The following is an 18891-nucleotide window of genomic DNA, read 5'->3' as shown; positions in this document are numbered from 1 at the left end:
TTGCAAATCTGGACATGAAAGACGTACTTAAGGAAATCTCCTCTCATCCTGTGTCTCCGTCAGAAAGAGATGGAGATAATCCTGTTGCCAGAGTTCCTCTGGGCAGCCCCTGGGATCTCTCCTGAAACATCTTGCTCTCTGAGTGTAACACAATTGTGACATCCTTGTTTGTTAAATGCTGGGCTTGCAATTACTAGGAATCCTTTCAGACTGTGACCGTATCGTGTTAAGGAAAAAGGAAATGTGCATTTATAACTTAAACTTCTGTGCCTTGTGACAGCTGGGTTATTCACCTTCCATGTAGAGGGGGAAGAGGAATCGTGATGTTAAAGCAGAGAGAGGCAGTCAGCCAGGCTTGTCATGGTGTTGAAAACAGGTTTCTTTTAATTCAGTAAGTAGATAAAATTGAAATACCTTCAGTTCAAGGTCGCAATATGCTATGTATGTGTTTGCTGAGCCCAGTTGATTTCATTCTTATTCTCCCATGAGACTTCCTCAGTGGCTTGGGTTAAGTTACTTTGCCCAGAGTTTCTCTCCTGTAAAACAAGGGTAGCGCACGTTGATGCTTCCCTATTTAACAGTAGATTTGTTACAGCTAATTGCTTGTTGAGTGTTTAGTGCTGTAATTATGATCTGAGTTAAAGCTTTGCTTGTGTTTCACATCATTGAAAGCCTTTCCATTGAATTATAGCCTCTTGAATTGGATATTAATCCTGCTCAAGTACACTTAAAAGGGGCATCCCATTGTTTAGTTTGGGCTATTCTTCGTGGATGGGCTTTCGTGTTTCATGTAGGCGTTTTTCTAGCAGACTGATATTGCTGCAGGAAGCGTGAAGGGAAAGAGGGCATGCTAAAGCACAGAAATATTCAATAAGTACAGACCATTATCAGATGATCAATCACAGAGTTAAGGAGAGAGAGAGAAAAGCAGCTTTTAATTTGGGCGGAAAAGGGCATAGGAGCTTTTATTAAATTACTGGCACTTTGTTCACTGTGACCTGAATGTCGGGGTCTCATGGTGGTCATGGGTGATCTTAGGCAGGCAGGGATTTCCGATAGTCTGTAAAGCTATTTTCTCTCCTTCCTGGTGTGGGTTGGCACCACTCATGCTAAATTTATAAGCTTGTGGTGCGGGTCCTCCCAGGCAGCGTGGCTGAGCTCACGTACTGGATCTGTGAGTTATGAATGTACCGGTATTGTTAACGTTCTGTTCACAACTGGAATAACAGAGTTGATGGCCTTTGTGTTGCGGGAAACAGCTTATCGTAGGCTGTGCCCTTGTGACCTTCCAGCTGAACCAGGGCTGCTGATTCATGTTGTGACTCCCTGACAGTCCCAGACTGTACAGTTAACCTTTCGGCATTAGCATGCACTGCAGTTAGAATGGATTTATAGCCATCATCTGGTGCCAAACCACAAATGTGATTAAATATCTTAAGAGTCTTTCCTTCAAAACAAAAGGTAAGTATAAAGTGTATGCACTTGAGGAGAATATGGACATCTGAGACTGTTCTTTGAAGAGCAGTTATTCCCCTGCATCCAGGTATCTCTGAAATCACTAAATGGTTGTCCCAGAGTTTGGAAGACCTGGGATTTGTATGCCAGTCAGCTTCCTGCTGGTCCTATATTTACAGGCTGGCACTCAGAGCAGTCAAAACGGAAACTAAATTAAACAGCTAAATTATTTTATGGCAACCAAGTAGAGCATTTTTCTCTGTTTTTCTGGAATGCACCAGCCCACGTTGCCACTCAAAATAAACAAGAGGAATAACGTGGTGGTTCTTTGAGGGCATTTACTGCTTCTTCACAAAGGTAAATAATGAGAAGGGAAATAAGAAGTGAAACTCTAATAATTAGGTTTGCTTCGTTAAACAGCTGCTAAAGATTATCTTTACTGCAGATTTCACTTGAGAAATAACTCAGGGATGGTAGAAACACTTGGGGCTGCTCAGGTTTGCTCTAACATGAATATGCTGAAAAGCTTTAGCTTTGTTGGTGTAGTGAGGTGACTAATTCGTGGTTTGGTAATTCAGTGTTCAGCAGCAGAAATATTGATTAGTTGTAAGGAATTAGAACATGGTTTAAAAAATCCTGCCAGAAATTTATGTTGACTGACATTTTGTTCAGAGTTGAGTATAATAAAGCAATAATTGTTCTCCATTTGCAAACACCATGGTCAATAGTCATAAAACAGGCAGTTTTGTTTATTTCACCAGCATCTACACATTCCTGTCTGTGCTGCAAAGCATGGTTCAGTCTTTATTGAAGCCAAGCATGGCTCCTGTGATGCATGAGAGAAGATTCATTTATGCTTTGCAGAGAGCAGGCTTGCGTTACTTGCCTGATTACATGGTATTCAGTGTCAAAGCAAGAAACACAGTTCTCAAATCCAAGCTCTTCAGCTCCTGACTGCCAGGACCGTGTTTCTTCAACATTAAGTTTCCTGATGTGTTGAGCCTTCCTCATTCTTCCCAGTGCCAAAGCAGCAGTGGGAAAGAAGTGGAAAACAAAGCAAACTTTGTGACCTTAAAAGCTGCAGAGTAAGTGTTTGCATAACCGAGGATGCAGGATGCTCCAGGATGCTTACTCCATCCTTCACAGGGGAGCACTGGGAATGATTCCCAGGCTGGAGACTGACAGCTGCCTCTGGTCTCATTGAGGAGTGTTGGTGTCATGTCTGACTTCCTCTCGTTCCAGAGGGTTTGATTTACTTATTTGTTCCATGCCAGCATACAGTTCTCCATGTGATATAGCTCTGGCAGGGATGATGCATCCCAGAGCTGTGACGTAGCTGCTCCTGCCACCGAGAATGTGATCCCGACTGTTTAACGCGTTTTCTCCTTTTGTGTGTTGTTGAGCCTGCCCTTTACCAACTGCTCAGGGAAGCTTGACCACACTAAAAGCTTGTGTCTCACCGAGGCTCTCTTCTCTTCCAGGTGATCCCAATGCTTCCCAGGCTGCTCTGTGAGGAGTTATGCAGTCTCAATCCTATGCAAGATAGACTGACTTTTTCTGTGATGTGGAAGTTGACTCCGGAAGGCAAGGTACCTCAAGCAGCAGGCAGTCATCCTGCTAATCTGTCCTCCCTTGGTGGCCAGCCCCTGGTCTTGCAGAGAGAATGGTAAACATGACATCCCTTAACACCCAGGTAGATAGCAAAGGTGAACAATACTGGAGGATGTAGAACTAGCCCTGTATCTTGTCTTGCTGATGATACACTGTGGAATTTCCAGCTGGAGTAATCTCTCAACATGGTGGAGAAAGGAGGAATATTTGTTTAAATCTCAGGAACAGAGAATGTCCTGCTCCTTGCCAGGTCACCCAACCATTTAATGTCTTGCCTCCAGCAGCAATTCAAAGCTAATGCTTTGGGTGGCACAAGATGTACCCCCTAACTCCAGCCCTGCCTTATGCTCACAGGCAGTTGTGCAATGCGGTGGATGTGGGCAGTATCCCTCTGTGTCTCTCTGGTAAACAGACTATTTAATTCTTCTTCAGAGCTGCAAATTACATCAATCCAAATAAAGTGTGATAGCCCTTCAGCAAAGGCACAGCTACATCCTCTGCATGTGTTATTTCCAGGGAGCAGTTGTGGAAGCTGTCTGTTGGTGCAGTGAGCTGCCCTCAGCTGCCTGCCTGTGCTCCCCAGATCTTCATTTCTCTCCCTGTTCTTTTCCCACATTCTTTGTAACCCTAAAATCTCCTCTTTGGAGATCACAGAGTCCCCTAACTAACAAAGAGGTGCTAAAACCTGGCACTACCAGAGCACTCTCCGATCACTTTTTGTGATATTTTTTTTTTTTTTAACCACAACTCTTTCTGTAGACACTATTGTACCAATTTGGTAATTTTTCACAAAGATTAACTTTACTTCCTTGTTATGGTCCCAGCTGCTCTAAAGCCTACTGAATCTAACTTTGTGGTTTAGCAAAATAGAGTTGCGGTCCTGATTCTGTATTTCTGCAGCAAGTCCCTGCTCTGGCACTGAGGTGGGTTGTATGTCTGCTGTGAAAAGCGTTCCCCTTCCTATAACAACAGTGTGATTACTTATGAGACCTTCTAATAGAAGCTTCTTGGTGGGCTTTTTATTGACTCTGAGTCATCTTTGAACAGCTAATAGTCAAGTCTTAATTAAAATGAGCCTTTAATTACATCTTTTCTCTTGTTCCGCACAGTATATCCATTATTTGTGTTTTAAACAGTGCTCAGTCCAACCCTGTCTGACCAGTGAGAAAATAGATGTAGCACATGCCTTCTGCTGGCTCAGGGAGTGGATCTCTGGAGGAGCAGTGGTCTGTGCCTTGACCATACTGCCCCTGGGAGAGCAGGCTGCCTGTAGCCATCCCTGCAAACTGGTTTCTCCTACAAGCACTTTCAGGGTTGCAGTCTTGACTGAGGTCACTTGATGTGAATACCAGGTGAAGGCTGGAGAAGAATTTACTCTTTCCAAGAGGAAAAGTGCTTGTAAGGCTTTTGCCTAGGGGGGTGTTCTTTTAAAAGCTTGTATTTCTAGGTGTTACTATGTCCATATCTCAGTGTAAACAGGATCACATGCTCCCTCACGCTCTACTGGGTGAAAGGGAGGTGAGTTAAAGGCCCCATCACAGCCCTTGATCCTCAGCTGTTGGTGGAGAGCCGTGAGAGCACTGACATTGAGGACAGGACGTTCACAGAATCACAGAATTATGCTGAGTTGGAAGGGAGCCACAAGGATCATCGAGTCCAACCCTTAGCCCTGCACAGGACCATCCCCAAGAGTCACACCATGTGCCTGAGTGTCGTCCAAATGGTTCTTGAGCTCTGTCAGCCTTGGTGCTGTGACCACTTCCCTGGGGAACCTCTTCCAGTGCGCAACTATCCTCTTGGTGAAGAACCTTTTTCTAATATCCAACCTAAACCTCCCCTGACGCAACTTCAGGCCATTTTCTTGGTTCTGTCATTGGTCACCACAGAGCAGAGATCAGTGCCTGCCCCTCCTCTTCTCCTCACGAGGAAATTGTAGACTGCAAGGAGGTCTCCCTTCAGCCTCCTCTTCTCCAGGCTGAACAGACCAAGTGACCTCAGTCACTCCTCATATGGCTTCCCCTCCAGGCCCTTCACCATCTCCATGGCCCTCCTTCCTCAGAGGCTGAAGGGCACTTCATTGCACCCCAAGTGCACAGCAGTACCCTGACCTTGAGCCTCCAAGGCAGAGCCCAGCAGCACTACCAGAGGTGAGAGCTGCTCCGAGATTCCACTCTTCCTATTCCAAACCAAATAAGTCTAAAGCTTATGCTTTTCACAAGGAAAAGACACGCGGATTCCACAATTGAATGTAACTATTGATAACTTGTTGGGATTTTTAATTCTTTTCTTTTAGAAAAATAATGCCAGGTTTACCCTTTTCTGGGAGATAGGCACTTTCTTGTTTCTATTGCTCTTGGGTTCTGAAGTTTTTCTCTTTGAGTTTTCATTGACTGTAACAAAATGTTGCCTGAGCAGCACTCCACATAGCTCTCTGGACTTCAGTGGGATAGTGTGACACGATGTATCCCAAATGACTTTCCAAGGGCAGAGGCGTTAACTGTATTGTTACATCTGTGCAGAGTTGGGCGTTTATAGGAACGACGTAGCACGTTCTTGTTGGGATGCAGTCAACAGAAAGATATTTGAAAACAAACAATGCAACTCTTCTTTTTAAGTTACTGCCTGCTGATGTTTGAAGCACAGCCCTGCTGGTTCCTTCTAACAGTGACAAGGAAAAATTGCTTCAGTCTCAAACATCCTGTGTTTTCCAGGCTCAAAACTGTTGTCGTCAGCCAAGACGTGATACAGACACTGCCTTGTGTGGAGAAAGACCTCAGCCCCCTGCACAGCTATGCCACACCCTCAGAGAGACCTGTAGCCCCAGAGACTGTGCTGTTGGGAGGGTTTCAGCGGAGCAGCACTGGCTGCCATCACATGCTGTGCTCAGGACGTGGATCATTTAAAGAGCAGTGCAGCCTCTTACACACCAGAGATGGTGTTTGCTTAATATCAGATTTCTTGGGTCCAGCAGATTTTATCAGATACTACTGACCTACCAGATACGCATCCCCCATCACCATAAGAAGCTGAACCACATTTAATGGGATGCAGCAGAGCACAGTGCAGGTGCTGCCAGCACTGTCACAGCATCTCTCTTCAGCTTTGTGGCTTTCTCTTCCTTTCTTTCTCCTTGGTATAGAGGAAGGGACATACATAGAATAACCATGAGCTGAGGGTCAGAGCACTTTACATTGCAAGATGCCACTTGCTGCATCTCCACTGTTAGAGCACTTTTGAATTAGAAATGAGCTTAAATGCCCTGTGACTTTCAGAGCTCTGATCTGCAGAGTTATACTGCACATATCTTCTGTGAGGCAGCAAGTGTATTTTGGAGATCAGTCCTTTGCTGCTAAGCAGAGGGTTTGTCTTTCTGAAGCCATGTCCTTGATTAGGCTGTCACAGAGCTCTGGCTGTTCTCCCTGGACACTGTCACTTGCAGAATTTACCTTGTTGTGCTGATGAAGGGGTAGCTAAGGGAGAATTGTAATTCTCCAATCATTCTCTGAGCACTTGTGCTTTGAATGGTTTATCACAGACTACATCTCTCTCCAGAACCCTCATGCCAATGCTCTTGACTTCTGTGAAGAGCCTTCTACCTGTGTCCTTCTGCGCTTTCTCACTGGCTTGATGAGCTGTTGAATTCTCTTCTGTATCTCAGCTGAAAATAGATTTTCCTTTTCCTTCTAAGACATAATTCTGAATTACTGCTTCTACATTGGTATTCTGTTGGGGAGTTTGAAATTGAATAACTTCTGATTTAAAATAAAAAAGCTTTATAAGCAATTTATAGAATATTTTCCTTTTGATTCCAAAGTAGTTTGGAAGCCCAGAAGAGTTTCTGGCTTGAGTATGGGCCTAGGACCATAAACATGATTAGAGAAACAAGGGGTCAGTGACTCTCCATCTCTCCTCCAGACCCACCAAAGTCCTACTTAGGTACTTTCATAAGTGCAAGTCATACACTGAGATTCTTGCAGTACTCCCGAAAACAGCATATTTGAAGGCCAGCCCCTCATACCCTGGTGGCCACACTTTATTTGAAAAGGTGGAATTCATTCTGCCATGTTTTAAATAGGAGATCTGGTATGTGGGTATCTGCCTGTTGCCACTCCTGGACCTGGTAACCTTTGAGTCAGTGGACTGATTTCAACTCCCTAATTGGCTGTAGTTCTTTGGGCTCTATAAAGGAGGGAAATAAGGTAAAGAAGGGAGATCCAAGCGGTTCCCTATGTATATGCACAATATATTGTTATATATTACATGCATGTACAAGTTACTCGATGCTAGACAATCTATATGGGCTAAAGGCCTGAAGGTCTCAGTAGGACAAGATCTTCACTTGAAGATCACATGCAGTGGTGAGGTCTAGTTTCATTCCTTCCAGTGTTTGTACAACTTCCTAAGCTTTTGTGCACTGGGAGAATGAGTGCTCAGATCAATGTACACTTTCCAATTTTGCAGATCCTCGATGAGTGGTTTGGGCGGACAGTCATCTGCTCCTGTGTGAAGCTAAGCTATGACCATGCACAGATTATGATTGAAAGCCCCGGGAAGGTGTTATCACCTGAAGAACTGCCCCCTGTCTCACCTCAGCACTCAATAGCTGAGATCCAGGAAGCTGTGCTGAACCTGCATCGAATTGCCCAGAACCTCCGCAAGCAGCGCTTCACTGATGGTGCCCTGCACTTAGACCAGGTGAGTAAGTACAGCCCTTGAGGGGCTCCCACTCCACTGAAGCAATTTCGCCTTGTATCCCCTAAGAATTTCCCAAGCAGTCTAAGACATCAAAGGGTAAAGTTAAGGCTAGATTAGAAAGGCAGGTTTGGGTGCCAATGCCTTCTTAAAAGAGGCACCAAATTATGTACCAAAAGCACTAAGTAAAGTAGGATTAAAAGAAAAAATCCCTGTTTTTTAAGGAGTGGTCCATCTTTCAGCATTTTTCAAAATCCTAAAACCCTGCTGGACTGGGTAAGTAATTCATACAGTGAAACAAATCATGACAGTGTCGTCATTATCATGCAGTTCAGATATCCTTAGTGCACATTTTGCTGTGAAAGGCTCATCCTCCACATTTATTTCTGTGCTTGCAATACTCTTGTTTTCCACAGCTTTCATAGCAGTTCTCTGTGCTGGGAAAATGGCTAAGTGTTATCTAAGATAATACTTATAAGTGTTGGGTGTGTTTCAGGGAAAGAACTGCTAGTGGGGAGGTTTTCTGTCTGGGGTGATTTAAATAATCTTGTATCAGTTGTGGTATGTGTCATTTCTATTTTACAAGGAAGTCCAGATGTTTTAGGCTATCACAGCAAAAATACTTTTGCATATGATGTTCAGCTGCTCTGAGGTGGCTTCTGATAGTTTTTTTGGATAGAAGGTTCCAGTAATTTGTAGAACCCAGTGGTCTTCCTGAGCAGGAGACAGAATAATCTCTTAACATAAGGAAGCTCTATTGTTTCATTTTGCAAAAGGAGCGTGAGTCAACATGAGGGTATTGCTGAGACAGAAGCTATGTAAGAGGTGTAAACAGGACTGTTGTATGTAAGACATATGTTGTAACTAACTCTTCCATTTTACTCAGCATTGCATTGTTGTCTCCAGTTGCAGGAAAGGTGTAATTTTAGAGAAATCATTGCTGAGCAACAGGAGCAAGAAGTGTCTGTAATCTATGTCCTTCCCCGACAAGCCATGTGGCTTATTCTGGTGAAGCTGCCATGAAGAGGGGGCAATGTGCTTTCCCCCATGTCTAAAATGGACAAAATGACACACATTTATCTTCAGTTTCACTAGAGGAGATTGAAGTTTTACTTTAGGATAAAACTTCTGGCATAGGCACTGAGGTGGCTGGGGGCTGTCTTACCTACATCTGTTGTAGGAGGTCTTGGAGGGTTGGTGTGGCACACCAGTGAGCCTGAAGAGGACATTTGCTTAAGGTCCTTCCTTGCTCAAAGGAAATAGTAATTCTTAAAATTATATTTAAATATTTTTTGGAAATCAAACTTCCACTTTGGAGTTTTCCTAACCTTTTTTGGAACAGAGACTTCCCTGTCTGAGGTTTAGCATACAATGCCTGATAAGCTGGGCCTTTTTTTCCAAGCACACTCTGAATTCTAAAGGAACGTAGAAGACCCAGCCTTTGCGTGGGATGACCTAACTGGGAAGCCTTGAAAGTGTCTGGGCTGGAAAACCAGTTCGCTGTGGCTGGGACCTGTGGCCCGGAAAGTTCACCTGCTGCATTCCACAAGTCACTGTTACAGTGTAATGCTGGGCGGTCACCATGTAACCCTGAGTTGAGTACCTGTTATCAAACTAACTTGGGGGAAAATATGTTTCAAAACAGATGTGACATTTCTATTGGGAGGATTTGACCAGGGAAGCATCCTGTTCCAGTGATACCCCGTAAAAGATTAGCGGTGTTTTGTTTTGCTCTGTGCTGTTACAGAGGAGCCATTAAAGAGAACATATTGGAGCATCATTTGTGAGATCGGGGTTAAAAGCCACAGCTAAGGGCACCAGAGAGGGCTGATTCTTGCTCAGCCTAGTTCCTAAACGCCATGATAAACTGAGTTATGTCTCACAAGTGGCACTTTATGCTGTGCAGAATCTCTCTCCCCTGGCAAGAATGTCAAAGTAATAGTCTTTGAGAAGGAAGCATATTTCAGATCAAGGGACACTTTCACCATACTTACTCTTTTCAAGTACTGCCCTGATAGCTGTGTTTTGATAAACTACACCCTCCCCAGCCCATGGAGAAAGTGGTTGCTGTAAGGCCTGAGTATGAGCAGTGTGTGAGGGATCGGTTTGTGGACGTGGCCAGCGGCGATGGCCAGACAAAGCAATCTGTATCTTTTAATAAAATGGGATAACTCCCTCTGCTTTTGCTCCCCCACTTCCCTGAGTTCCCATGGACACAGCTGTACACCATTTCCCACTTCCAGCCCCAAGTGAGCAAGCAAGGGTGGGTGTGAATGGGAAACACACCTTTCTAATCACTGGACCTCTCACTGATTTCCCGTTGAGTAATGTAAATCCTGAACAATGGAAGACAAACTCCAGCAGGAAACTAGGGGCAATGAATTATCGAATTCCAAATAAATATGTGAGTGACGGAAATGATCATCCCACAGTCTTGTGGGAGGGGATGGCTGAGCATGAATGACTCCTGTGCGTTTTTTTTCCCAAGGGATGTGAGCCCTCTTCCTATAAGTTGCATTATGTTTGAGAGTTCTACCATGGGATCACTCCTGATTGAACAGTGACGACTTTTTTCTTCCTTCCACCCTGCCATTTTTCAGTGTGAGGTGCTCATGGCCTTCCTGTTGGTATGAAGTAAATCACGGGGGAAAGAATCTCCCATCCTCCTTTGCCACTGGCTGTGGTGACCCTGGGCTGGTGCTCTCCCTGTCTGCCTCAGTTTTCTCTTTGGAATGATATTGATCTCCCCCATACTATCCATATAATTTAGAATTTATTCCCTAAAACAAAGAACATCTCTCAGATGAATCCATTCATAGGCATATCTTTGTAATAGCAGAAATACTGGTTGGCCAGGGAGCTGACACAGGATGGCTCCAGTAGGATGCAGCAGTGTCAGGCTGGCTGTGCTGTGGTGAGGGGAATGTTTTCTGTTTGAATGTCACTGCTGAATTTTTATGACCTAATGTGAGAGCGGCATCTGCTTGCCCATGGTTTTTATCTTTTAGCAGCAATTTTGGAAGAAGGGATCTGTGTAGTTCAACAGATGAAGAATGTATTATTTCCTTTAATAACTAAGGAATCAGATATCTGGGTCGCAGAGAAGACCTTGAGGCATTATGGAGATAGAGTATGGTCTGGAAAGCTTAGGATTTGTGGGTTTGGTGTCAGTATATATGTGTCTCTCTGGGGCTGTGTATTTTCTAATTCCTGCTTCAGCTTAGTCCTGGCATGACAACCTTCATACCTGCAGCCTCCTCCTTGCCCCCCTCCTCAGTTCCTTTCATGTCTCTGCAGAGGTCTGGTGATCCTGATGGGATTGTAGGGAGTACTGCTGCACTGGACCACGAGTGCAACCAGAGCCACACATCAGTCATTCCGTGGGATCCAGCTGTCCCCATAGGCCCCTTCTGGGACCTTTTCCCTAGAATACGGTTTCCTGTGCTCCCTGGCTCCAAACAGCAGCTGAGCTGAGTTTTAGAGGTTTAAAGACTTTGCACCTTCAGTGGCTAAGGAGCTTATGAAACTTTGTCCACACAGACAGAGATTAATGTATTTCTTTTCTTTCTTGTTCAGAGCTGCAGCTTTTAGATGTAAAGGCAAAAGGCCTTGTATGTGACTTTAAGGAAAAAATGTTCAGATATTTAAAATACTATCTTCCCCCCAAAACCTCGTGCCTGCCTGGGTCTGTGAAATGCCACCCCTGTGCTGTCCTCTCACAGCTCCTGGTGCACCCGCTCTCTAAATTGGAGCAGGGATCTGACCTGGTTTAAAAAGCAAAGTGAGCACAACCCACAGCTTTCCTTTATTTTCCTGGCCAGGTTACTTGGAAGCTGGATCGCTTCCCTAACCCACAGCTTTTAGAAACAGTAGCCAGGGAATCAGATAGAAACTTGCTTTCAACAAAAACCATGAGGTTTGCAGAAAAGCTCCTTAGCTCCAGCCTGCCTAGAGGAGACGTTCTGATAAATGATTCTCTTTTTGGCCTCAGCAGTTTATAAATGAATCACGAGGATGGATGCCTACAGGAAGACAGGTTAAAAAGGATTTCTGTGCGTATTTAAAATGAGAATACCCCAGGATGCTGATTTGTCTCTATGACAACTGTCTGTGAGCTGAGCAATGCCTTTTGTTGTGCCAGTGATTCTACCTTTGCCAGCACACTTACACCTGGGTGCTCAAAACATCAGCATTGACCAGAGTTCTTTGCGAGAACAACCCGAAGTGCGTCTACATTAAGCCGGTTAATGACACTGAATCGTTTGGTATAATAGCTTCTCTCCTTGTTTTCTGCAAGGCAGACATTCAGCTTTGCAGGTGTATGTGAAAAGGGAAGGAATAAAAGGACAAAAATGGCAAAGATGAGAATATTACACAAGTGTAAGGGCTGAATTGGTAGTGAAATGGTCTCACTTCTGCTTGCTCCCAGCCTGTGTACCGTGCCACTGTCTTGCCGTCTGAGCAAGGTTGCTGTTACCTGTGGGTCTCTATTTTCTGAATAACTTAGAGGTAGTAAAACTGTGTTATTGTAACTCTGTAGCTCCCTGGAGACCTTACCGTTGGTCCCGAGACCTACCATTTGTCCCGTGGCTGCTGGGGATAAGACAGGTGATCTTTGGCAATTGCTTTGTTTCTGTAAGGCTGATGGAACTCCTAAAGTTGTAGAGTATTTCTGCCTCTGGAAACATAGAGAAACAAGCACAAAGATCCCAAACAAACACCAGACTGTGTGCAGAGTGCCAGCTCCAAACCACCCAGGTATATGGCACACTGATTATAGTAACCAGCTCTGTACAGTTTTTGAAGCTCTCAGAACCAAATGTGACTACTTGATGCAAACAGCTCAAGCCATTCACACGGAAAACAAGGAGGAGGGAGGACACTGTACGTGCAGGATGTGACACTGTATGTTGGGAAATTTCATATTTAGTTGTGGCTAATGGGATAGGACAGAAACACGTATTTTTAGATAGTTGCTCCTGCTAATGCTGTTTAATTGGAAATCCCAAGAACCACAGATTAATTACTATCACTATTAAAATTTTCCAGTATGAGTGACTGCTGGAAATAATTATGGCAAATTGTTTTGTCGTATTTCCTGCCTCGTATCCATATAGTCAATATTCAGGTCTTTTGTTCTTGCTACGTGAAAGTAATAAATATTTCTGCCCTGGTTAAACAGCCATTGTGTGCAAAATACAATATATTAGTAAATGAATGGAAGACCATTTTGGCTGAGAGAACTGTTTACATGGGACAACAAAGGACTATAATATGGCATAGACCTCAGTTAACTGAGTGTGCCTATGTTTGCCCTAATAGCATGATCTGAATTTATGTCTTAAAATGCTTTTGGGGCAGAAAGGTCATCCTGACCTGAGTACTCCCTGGAGTGATGCTTAGGTTTTCTGTCCACGGCTGCTGTATGTGCTACCCCTTCACACTCTCAGTGCATGCACCTTTCTGGGAAGGAGTAAATGGCTTTGCTGCATCCCCTGACTCTTGGCTGCATCTCTTGGCCAGTCTCAAAGAGAAAGTCATGATGTTCATCTCCTGGGATGTGGCGTTGGTGCCAAATTCACCTTGGATTTGGTTCCCTCAGGATAGATTGAGGTGTGTACCTGCTTGTGCACTTGCTTTTGCCCAGGAGAAAATCCCAAAGACCCATTTATAAAATCCTGAAAACTACCATGATACCTTCCTAAAGAGGCTGTTACAGCAACTGTGCATGAACGTGACAGCAGAGGCAGGGTGGGCTGTATGTACAGTGCTGTAAGATAAATGGAAACTCAGACTGACAAGGAGCTTTCACTATTCACTTCCTATCACAATTCCGCCATTGTCTGCTCTTTCTCTTTGATGTCTGGCTAAAGAGACATCACTGAAACCCAGAATGGGGACAGCAGGTGCTATACGATCATTATGGACAGTTGCTTATACTGTCTGATACATAAGGCAGCTGGGGGAATGTTGGATGTATTTGGAGATTAATTTCCTTTGGGGATTTGATGTCTTTTGCATAGTCCCAGTTAATATGTCAAAACAAGCATCTGAGGCCACAGCTTCCTACTGGTGGATGCTGCCCTTCCTTGCACGAGTAACTGAAGTGCACATGCAAAGGTGTGTCAGCAAAGTAGGGATGATTTTCAGCACGTCTTTCCTACGGTACCACAGAGGAACATGGTGCTTGGCAGGCAAATGTGAGGTGTCACTGTTGTGGTCAGGAGTAGGTGACGGCTTAGGTTGGGCAGTTTGAGGATCTGTGCAGGAGGGAGGTGTTGCAGGATCATGTTATGGAGGGGATGTGTGTTGGCTGAGCATCTCTCAGCTCACGTTGAGATGTTTGCATTGCCAGTAGGTTTTGAAGTATTTTGATTAAATTAGGATTTTGAGTGGAAAGCTCTCTGAATCTAATCTTTTGCCCTGGGATTTTAATGAAGTCTTCCCAGGGGTGTGAGTAGGATTGATGTCCTCGCTCATGTCCCGCCGCTCCCTGATCGTTCTTTTAAAGCTGAGCAGCTGTGTCCCAGCAGGAGCAGGTGGTGAAGTGGTCGAGCTGGCTCCGGCAGGAGGGGAGAGTCGGACGCTGGAGCACAGGGCTCGACTGTGGAGCATCGTGCTGGGAGCCACTGCAGCCAGATGTCTGGGCAAACACAGCCAGGAAGGAGCTCCCCACACAGTGGTGCTCTGGCATTAATTTACCATCAGTAATGCAAGAGTGGATTATGACTTTATTCTTCCTGGAGTAAATATTCCAGCCACTAGCTCAGATATTCAAGTCCTCTGGTGATGTACAAGTGTTTTTCTTCTAAACAAACACAGCTTAACCCTTGAGTTTTATTAAATCTACCACAGACCTGCAAGCTGAGAAGCTTCTCCATAAAAAAGAGGTCTTATGGTTTAATTTTGAGATGCTGTTTGACACAGCAACACTGTCAGTTGTTCTTTCATCTGGCAGCCTAAGAGCAAGTATCAGAGGGGAGGCTGGCTCCATCCTTCCAGGCAATGGGTATGGCATGAAGAGGTGAAGCAGTTGCCTGAGCTCACACGGTGTGTCGGTAGCAGAGCTTGCAGGTCTGATTACCAGACCAAATCCAGCACCTTAGGCCAAGGCTGACCATTCTCTTCCTCTCACGTTTATTACTGAGAGCTTTTGAATAAAAGCTGGTGCTTTTCTGTTTCTGCTGCATATTGCTGGCCCATTTAAGGACACGGGTTTTTTCATCCCTGTCCCCAGCAGATACATCTCGCAGTGCAGAGCAGAGAAACAAGGCACATCAGCACAGGGGGCTGAGCTGTGGCCAGCACGTCTCTGCAATGCAGAAGCAATTGCTGTGTTTCACAAGTGGCCTCTCTCTCCAGTCTTTTCAGATCTCAGGCTTTACCCATGTGTGCCAGGATCAAGACAATGGGCTCCTATCCCACGGAAGTCTCTCTTGCTTGCGTGGGACAGAGGTGCAGTAGGCAGTGTATCATCAGACCTTCCAAATTGCTTGGCTTTTTCTATTGAATCCAGTTGGCGATCAGCCATTGTAGAAGGGGGGTGAGCTGGAAATCATCACATGCTGACCTGCAAGCAAGGTTGAAGGTGTTGGCAAGTACTCCAGATTTACACGTGAAGTACACATCTCTTGGTTTCCTGGATTAGCTGGACACAGATGGGTCTTACCCTTGCTTGTGGCTGCCTGGGGTCACCTGCCCACAGGGACCTCAGAGAGCACCAAATAGCGTTTCTAGGGGAAAGAGAGGTCATCTGTGGCAGGTGGTGGCTTAATGTGATGGAATGTGTCCCAGACGTGAAGCTGATAGCTCAGGTGAACAGAGGACTCAGTCCTTGATCCAGCTGAGCAAACCACTCACTGGTATTTTTGAGGTTGGTAGGGAGAGAATTAGTGGCTTCTGCTGGCTATATTGAAAGAGGTTCAGGATGGAAGAACTGGTTCTTAATGAAGCAGAAACAAGCTGGTTCTTCAGTGTCTCTGATAGAAAGATAGATAAACCTCAGAAAAACATGTGTTTGTGTAGAGGTGCAAGTGGGGTGAGTGTTGGGAGGAAATTCTTATTTTACATTTTCTGCTGAGGAAACAATCCTTGCTCTGAGAGTCTTGCCCTCCAGTTCATGGTGTTTTTCTTCCCTGGTGATGAACAGACGTCATCAGAAAGTCTCTTGTTGTTCCAGATTCTGTTTATCACGTATTTGAACAGAGGCTTGACAAGGGTTTTTTTCAGGTATTAATTATAGTTGACTGCATGGCTAATCCATCATCCTCTTTAGATGGAGTCACTTGGTGTTGAGTGATGTAACTTCAAATGTGATCAGTCTGCCATAGGTGAAGATGTAGCAGCTCATTGTCAGAGCCATTTCTGTTTCACGCAGTGGTATATGGAAGAAAGGCTAATTGTATAATGACAAAAGACAATGTTTGGAAGGAGATGAAAGATTCAGACATTACAGTTCTGTGATTTCTCATGTCAATTCCAAAGTGAGAAGGGAAAAAATTCTTGCTTTCCATGACCACAGTTCATTTTATCAGGTGTTTCTGGGCAGGATCACTCCTTCTAAGTCCTGGGATGTTTTATCTTTTGTGATCCATAGCATACGGATACTAAAGTACAAAGAAGCTCAGAAAGCACCTGTGGTTTTCACAGCCCTCTGAAATGAGATTACGGAAGCCTTAACCAAGATACCAACAGCTGAGCTGAGGATGGAGCTGATCCTGTGTCATCTGAGAAAGCCAACGCCTGCTGAAGTCCACTTGAGGATTTATCTTTAAACATTCCAAGTCCAAGCTCACATCTTCTGAAATTATATGCCCTGCTAAAGTTTGCAGTGATTCATTTGGAGTACATTTTGTTGAGCAACCTCTTGGGTTTGTTTTGAAAGCAAGTGGCTTTGAATCTGTCTTTAGCAGTCTGGATCATTTATCTTGCTCTTTTCTGCATCTTCATGTGGTAACAGGGAAGTTTTTTAAGCAAACTAACAGTTAAGAGTATGGATTTCCCCTGAATATGGAATTGCATAAAATGGGAGCTCGAAGCATGACATCCCAGATAAGGTTGTTGGTCCATGTTCCGCTCGTTTCTGAGATTTGTCCATAGTTGAGATTTGAGAAAGTCCTCCTCCCTGAGAGTGCTCCTTCTTTGTGCGGTGCTTTGTTTGCTTGTGGGAGACACTGTGATTCCCTGGTGCTTCCTGCTTGAGGCACAAACACCCATCTCTCCCCAAAGATGAGTGTTCACAAGTTGTTGCATTGTCTGCACCTTAAACCTGCCAGCGCTATTAAACTTTGCCCTCTGAAGGAAGCACGTTCCAGTTTGGATCTCAGATGATAGCAGATATCTTACATTTGCGCTAATTAGTTGCCAACTAAGCTGGGCACAGTCCATTGCCCATCTGTGATGGGCTATCATTAAATGGATGGTCACATGAAAACTCTACAAGAGGTAGTGAGAAAGGAGCGTCACGAGTTCACTGGACTAGAGTGGTGTGAGGGACTCGAGACATCTGTAAGAAACCAGCCATGCCAAATCCCTGGGAAGGGGTTTTGTGGGTAATTCCTTTAACTGGACTTGAAAAAGTTGTTTCTGTCACAGAAATACAAAGTAACCAAGCAGTCACTGGTGCTTGGGTTTTCTTTGTGTGGGTTTTTTTTGTTTTGTTGGTGTTTTTTTTGTGTGTGTGTGTGTTTTTTTGTGTTTGATTTTTTTTTTAAAAAACAACCTAATCTGAATACAACAAAATTTAATTTATGCCTTCCTTGACAGCTGAAGTAAACTGGCCCCCATGAGTTTGATCCATCTGATCCTGCAGAACTGGGGGATGCAGAGCCGTAGCTTATTGGATGTCTCATGGCAATGCTGAGAAATTTGCAGTCTCATGAGTCAATGGGAGGTTTTGCATTAGCTTTATGGTTGCAGTTTCACCTCAATTTCAAGGTCTCTGTTTTAATCTCAAGATTCTACTTGTTTTTCTGAGAAAAAAGCCCACTGATCCAGCAAGCACTTTACTTCTGATTAGCATGTTAGAGTAGAAGCTGACCCATGATACCAGGAAATAAAATGCTTAAATAGCTAAAACGGGATTTAAAAAAAAAATGCAGTTTATTAAATGATTTCTTGGTCGGTGATGTGTTTAGCAGGTAGAGAAGGCAGAATGAACTAAAACAGGCTTTGGCATTTCAGAAAGTGAGTCATTTTTTCTGTTGTATCATGTATAAACTTTTCCCTTCTCATGTATGTATGGTTGAAATTACTTTGAGGTTTTGAATTCTCACTTCAGCTCTCTGTTTTCTCTTATTTTCAAACTACTGAAAGTGATGGTTGATAGTCTTTAATACTGTGCTTGCATTGCCTTTCTCTGTAGTTTTGGTTTTTTGGTTTTTTTGTTTGTTTTTTTTTTTAAGAAGACACTGGGCAGCATAAAGGTGGTTAAATGATCTGGGGAGTTACTGGTTTCTCATGTTTAGGTAGGAGTAAGAGGTAGGTGTATTGATGGATCCATAACATTGTGCCAGGGGGAGCTGCTGACAAATAGCCTTTACCCCGGGGAACCAAGCTTGAGATCCTTTTGCATTGTGGTCATCTCTTTTCAAATTCTCAACCATTTATAGAGTTTCCTTGAAATCAGTTTAAAGACCAGAGGTGATAGCAGACAGGTGTGTCTTTCCTTAAAAGAGTGCAAACCAGCATTAAACCCTCGGAGGTTCTCCATGCTGGAGGAATGCTATTGCTCAGAGTCCCAGGAGTTTTAAGGTAAAGACTGAGCAGACAATGAACACTGGGAGATGTCAGGTAGAAATACGGTATCTTACCAGATCAGGCCCAGCACAGAAGCCAGTAGGTCTCCACATGCCAGAACCAACAGGATGTTGTACGTGCTTTTTGGGATGAAGAAACCCAGCAGACAAAGGTGTGTTAAATCTGCCCTTGTGTGCCTACTTTGTAGGTAGAAATGGATACTCCTCGGAGGTGAATCCATGGCCACCTTTCTTTTGAGTTCACAGCTACCACCCTCAGCTGGGCTCTGCAGGGGAGAGAGGGCTTGCCATATCCCCCAAGCAGTTGGGTAAAGTAACATCACCTGGGTGTCATCCCTTCAGGATATTCCACCTGACTTCTTTGGACTTGGTATGC

At 44.3% G+C, this 18891-nt stretch overlaps 1 protein-coding gene across 4 annotated transcripts in view; it reads left to right on the top strand.

Annotated features, from left to right (window-relative positions):
* The window catches only part of DIS3L2 (DIS3 like 3'-5' exoribonuclease 2), a 184292-nt gene that overhangs the window by 114134 nt on the left and 51267 nt on the right, over positions 1-18891 (top strand). For all 4 annotated transcript variants that reach the window (XM_027890613.1, XM_027890615.1, XM_027890616.1 and 1 more), the window contains 2 exons: positions 2937-3044; positions 7528-7761. In XM_027890613.1, coding sequence (XP_027746414.1) covers positions 2937-3044; positions 7528-7761 — 342 coding nt within the window. The remainder of the gene's footprint in view (positions 1-2936; positions 3045-7527; positions 7762-18891) is intronic.

This window comes from Empidonax traillii, unplaced genomic scaffold (genome assembly GCF_003031625.1).
Source record: "Empidonax traillii isolate 1590-97213 ecotype Southwest subspecies unplaced genomic scaffold, ASM303162v1 scaffold292:size1342341, whole genome shotgun sequence".
In the NCBI taxonomy this organism is placed as follows: domain Eukaryota; kingdom Metazoa; phylum Chordata; class Aves; order Passeriformes; family Tyrannidae; genus Empidonax; species Empidonax traillii.
The sequence above is the reverse complement of the archived record's forward strand: the minus strand, read 5'-3'. Positions and strand labels throughout refer to the sequence as shown.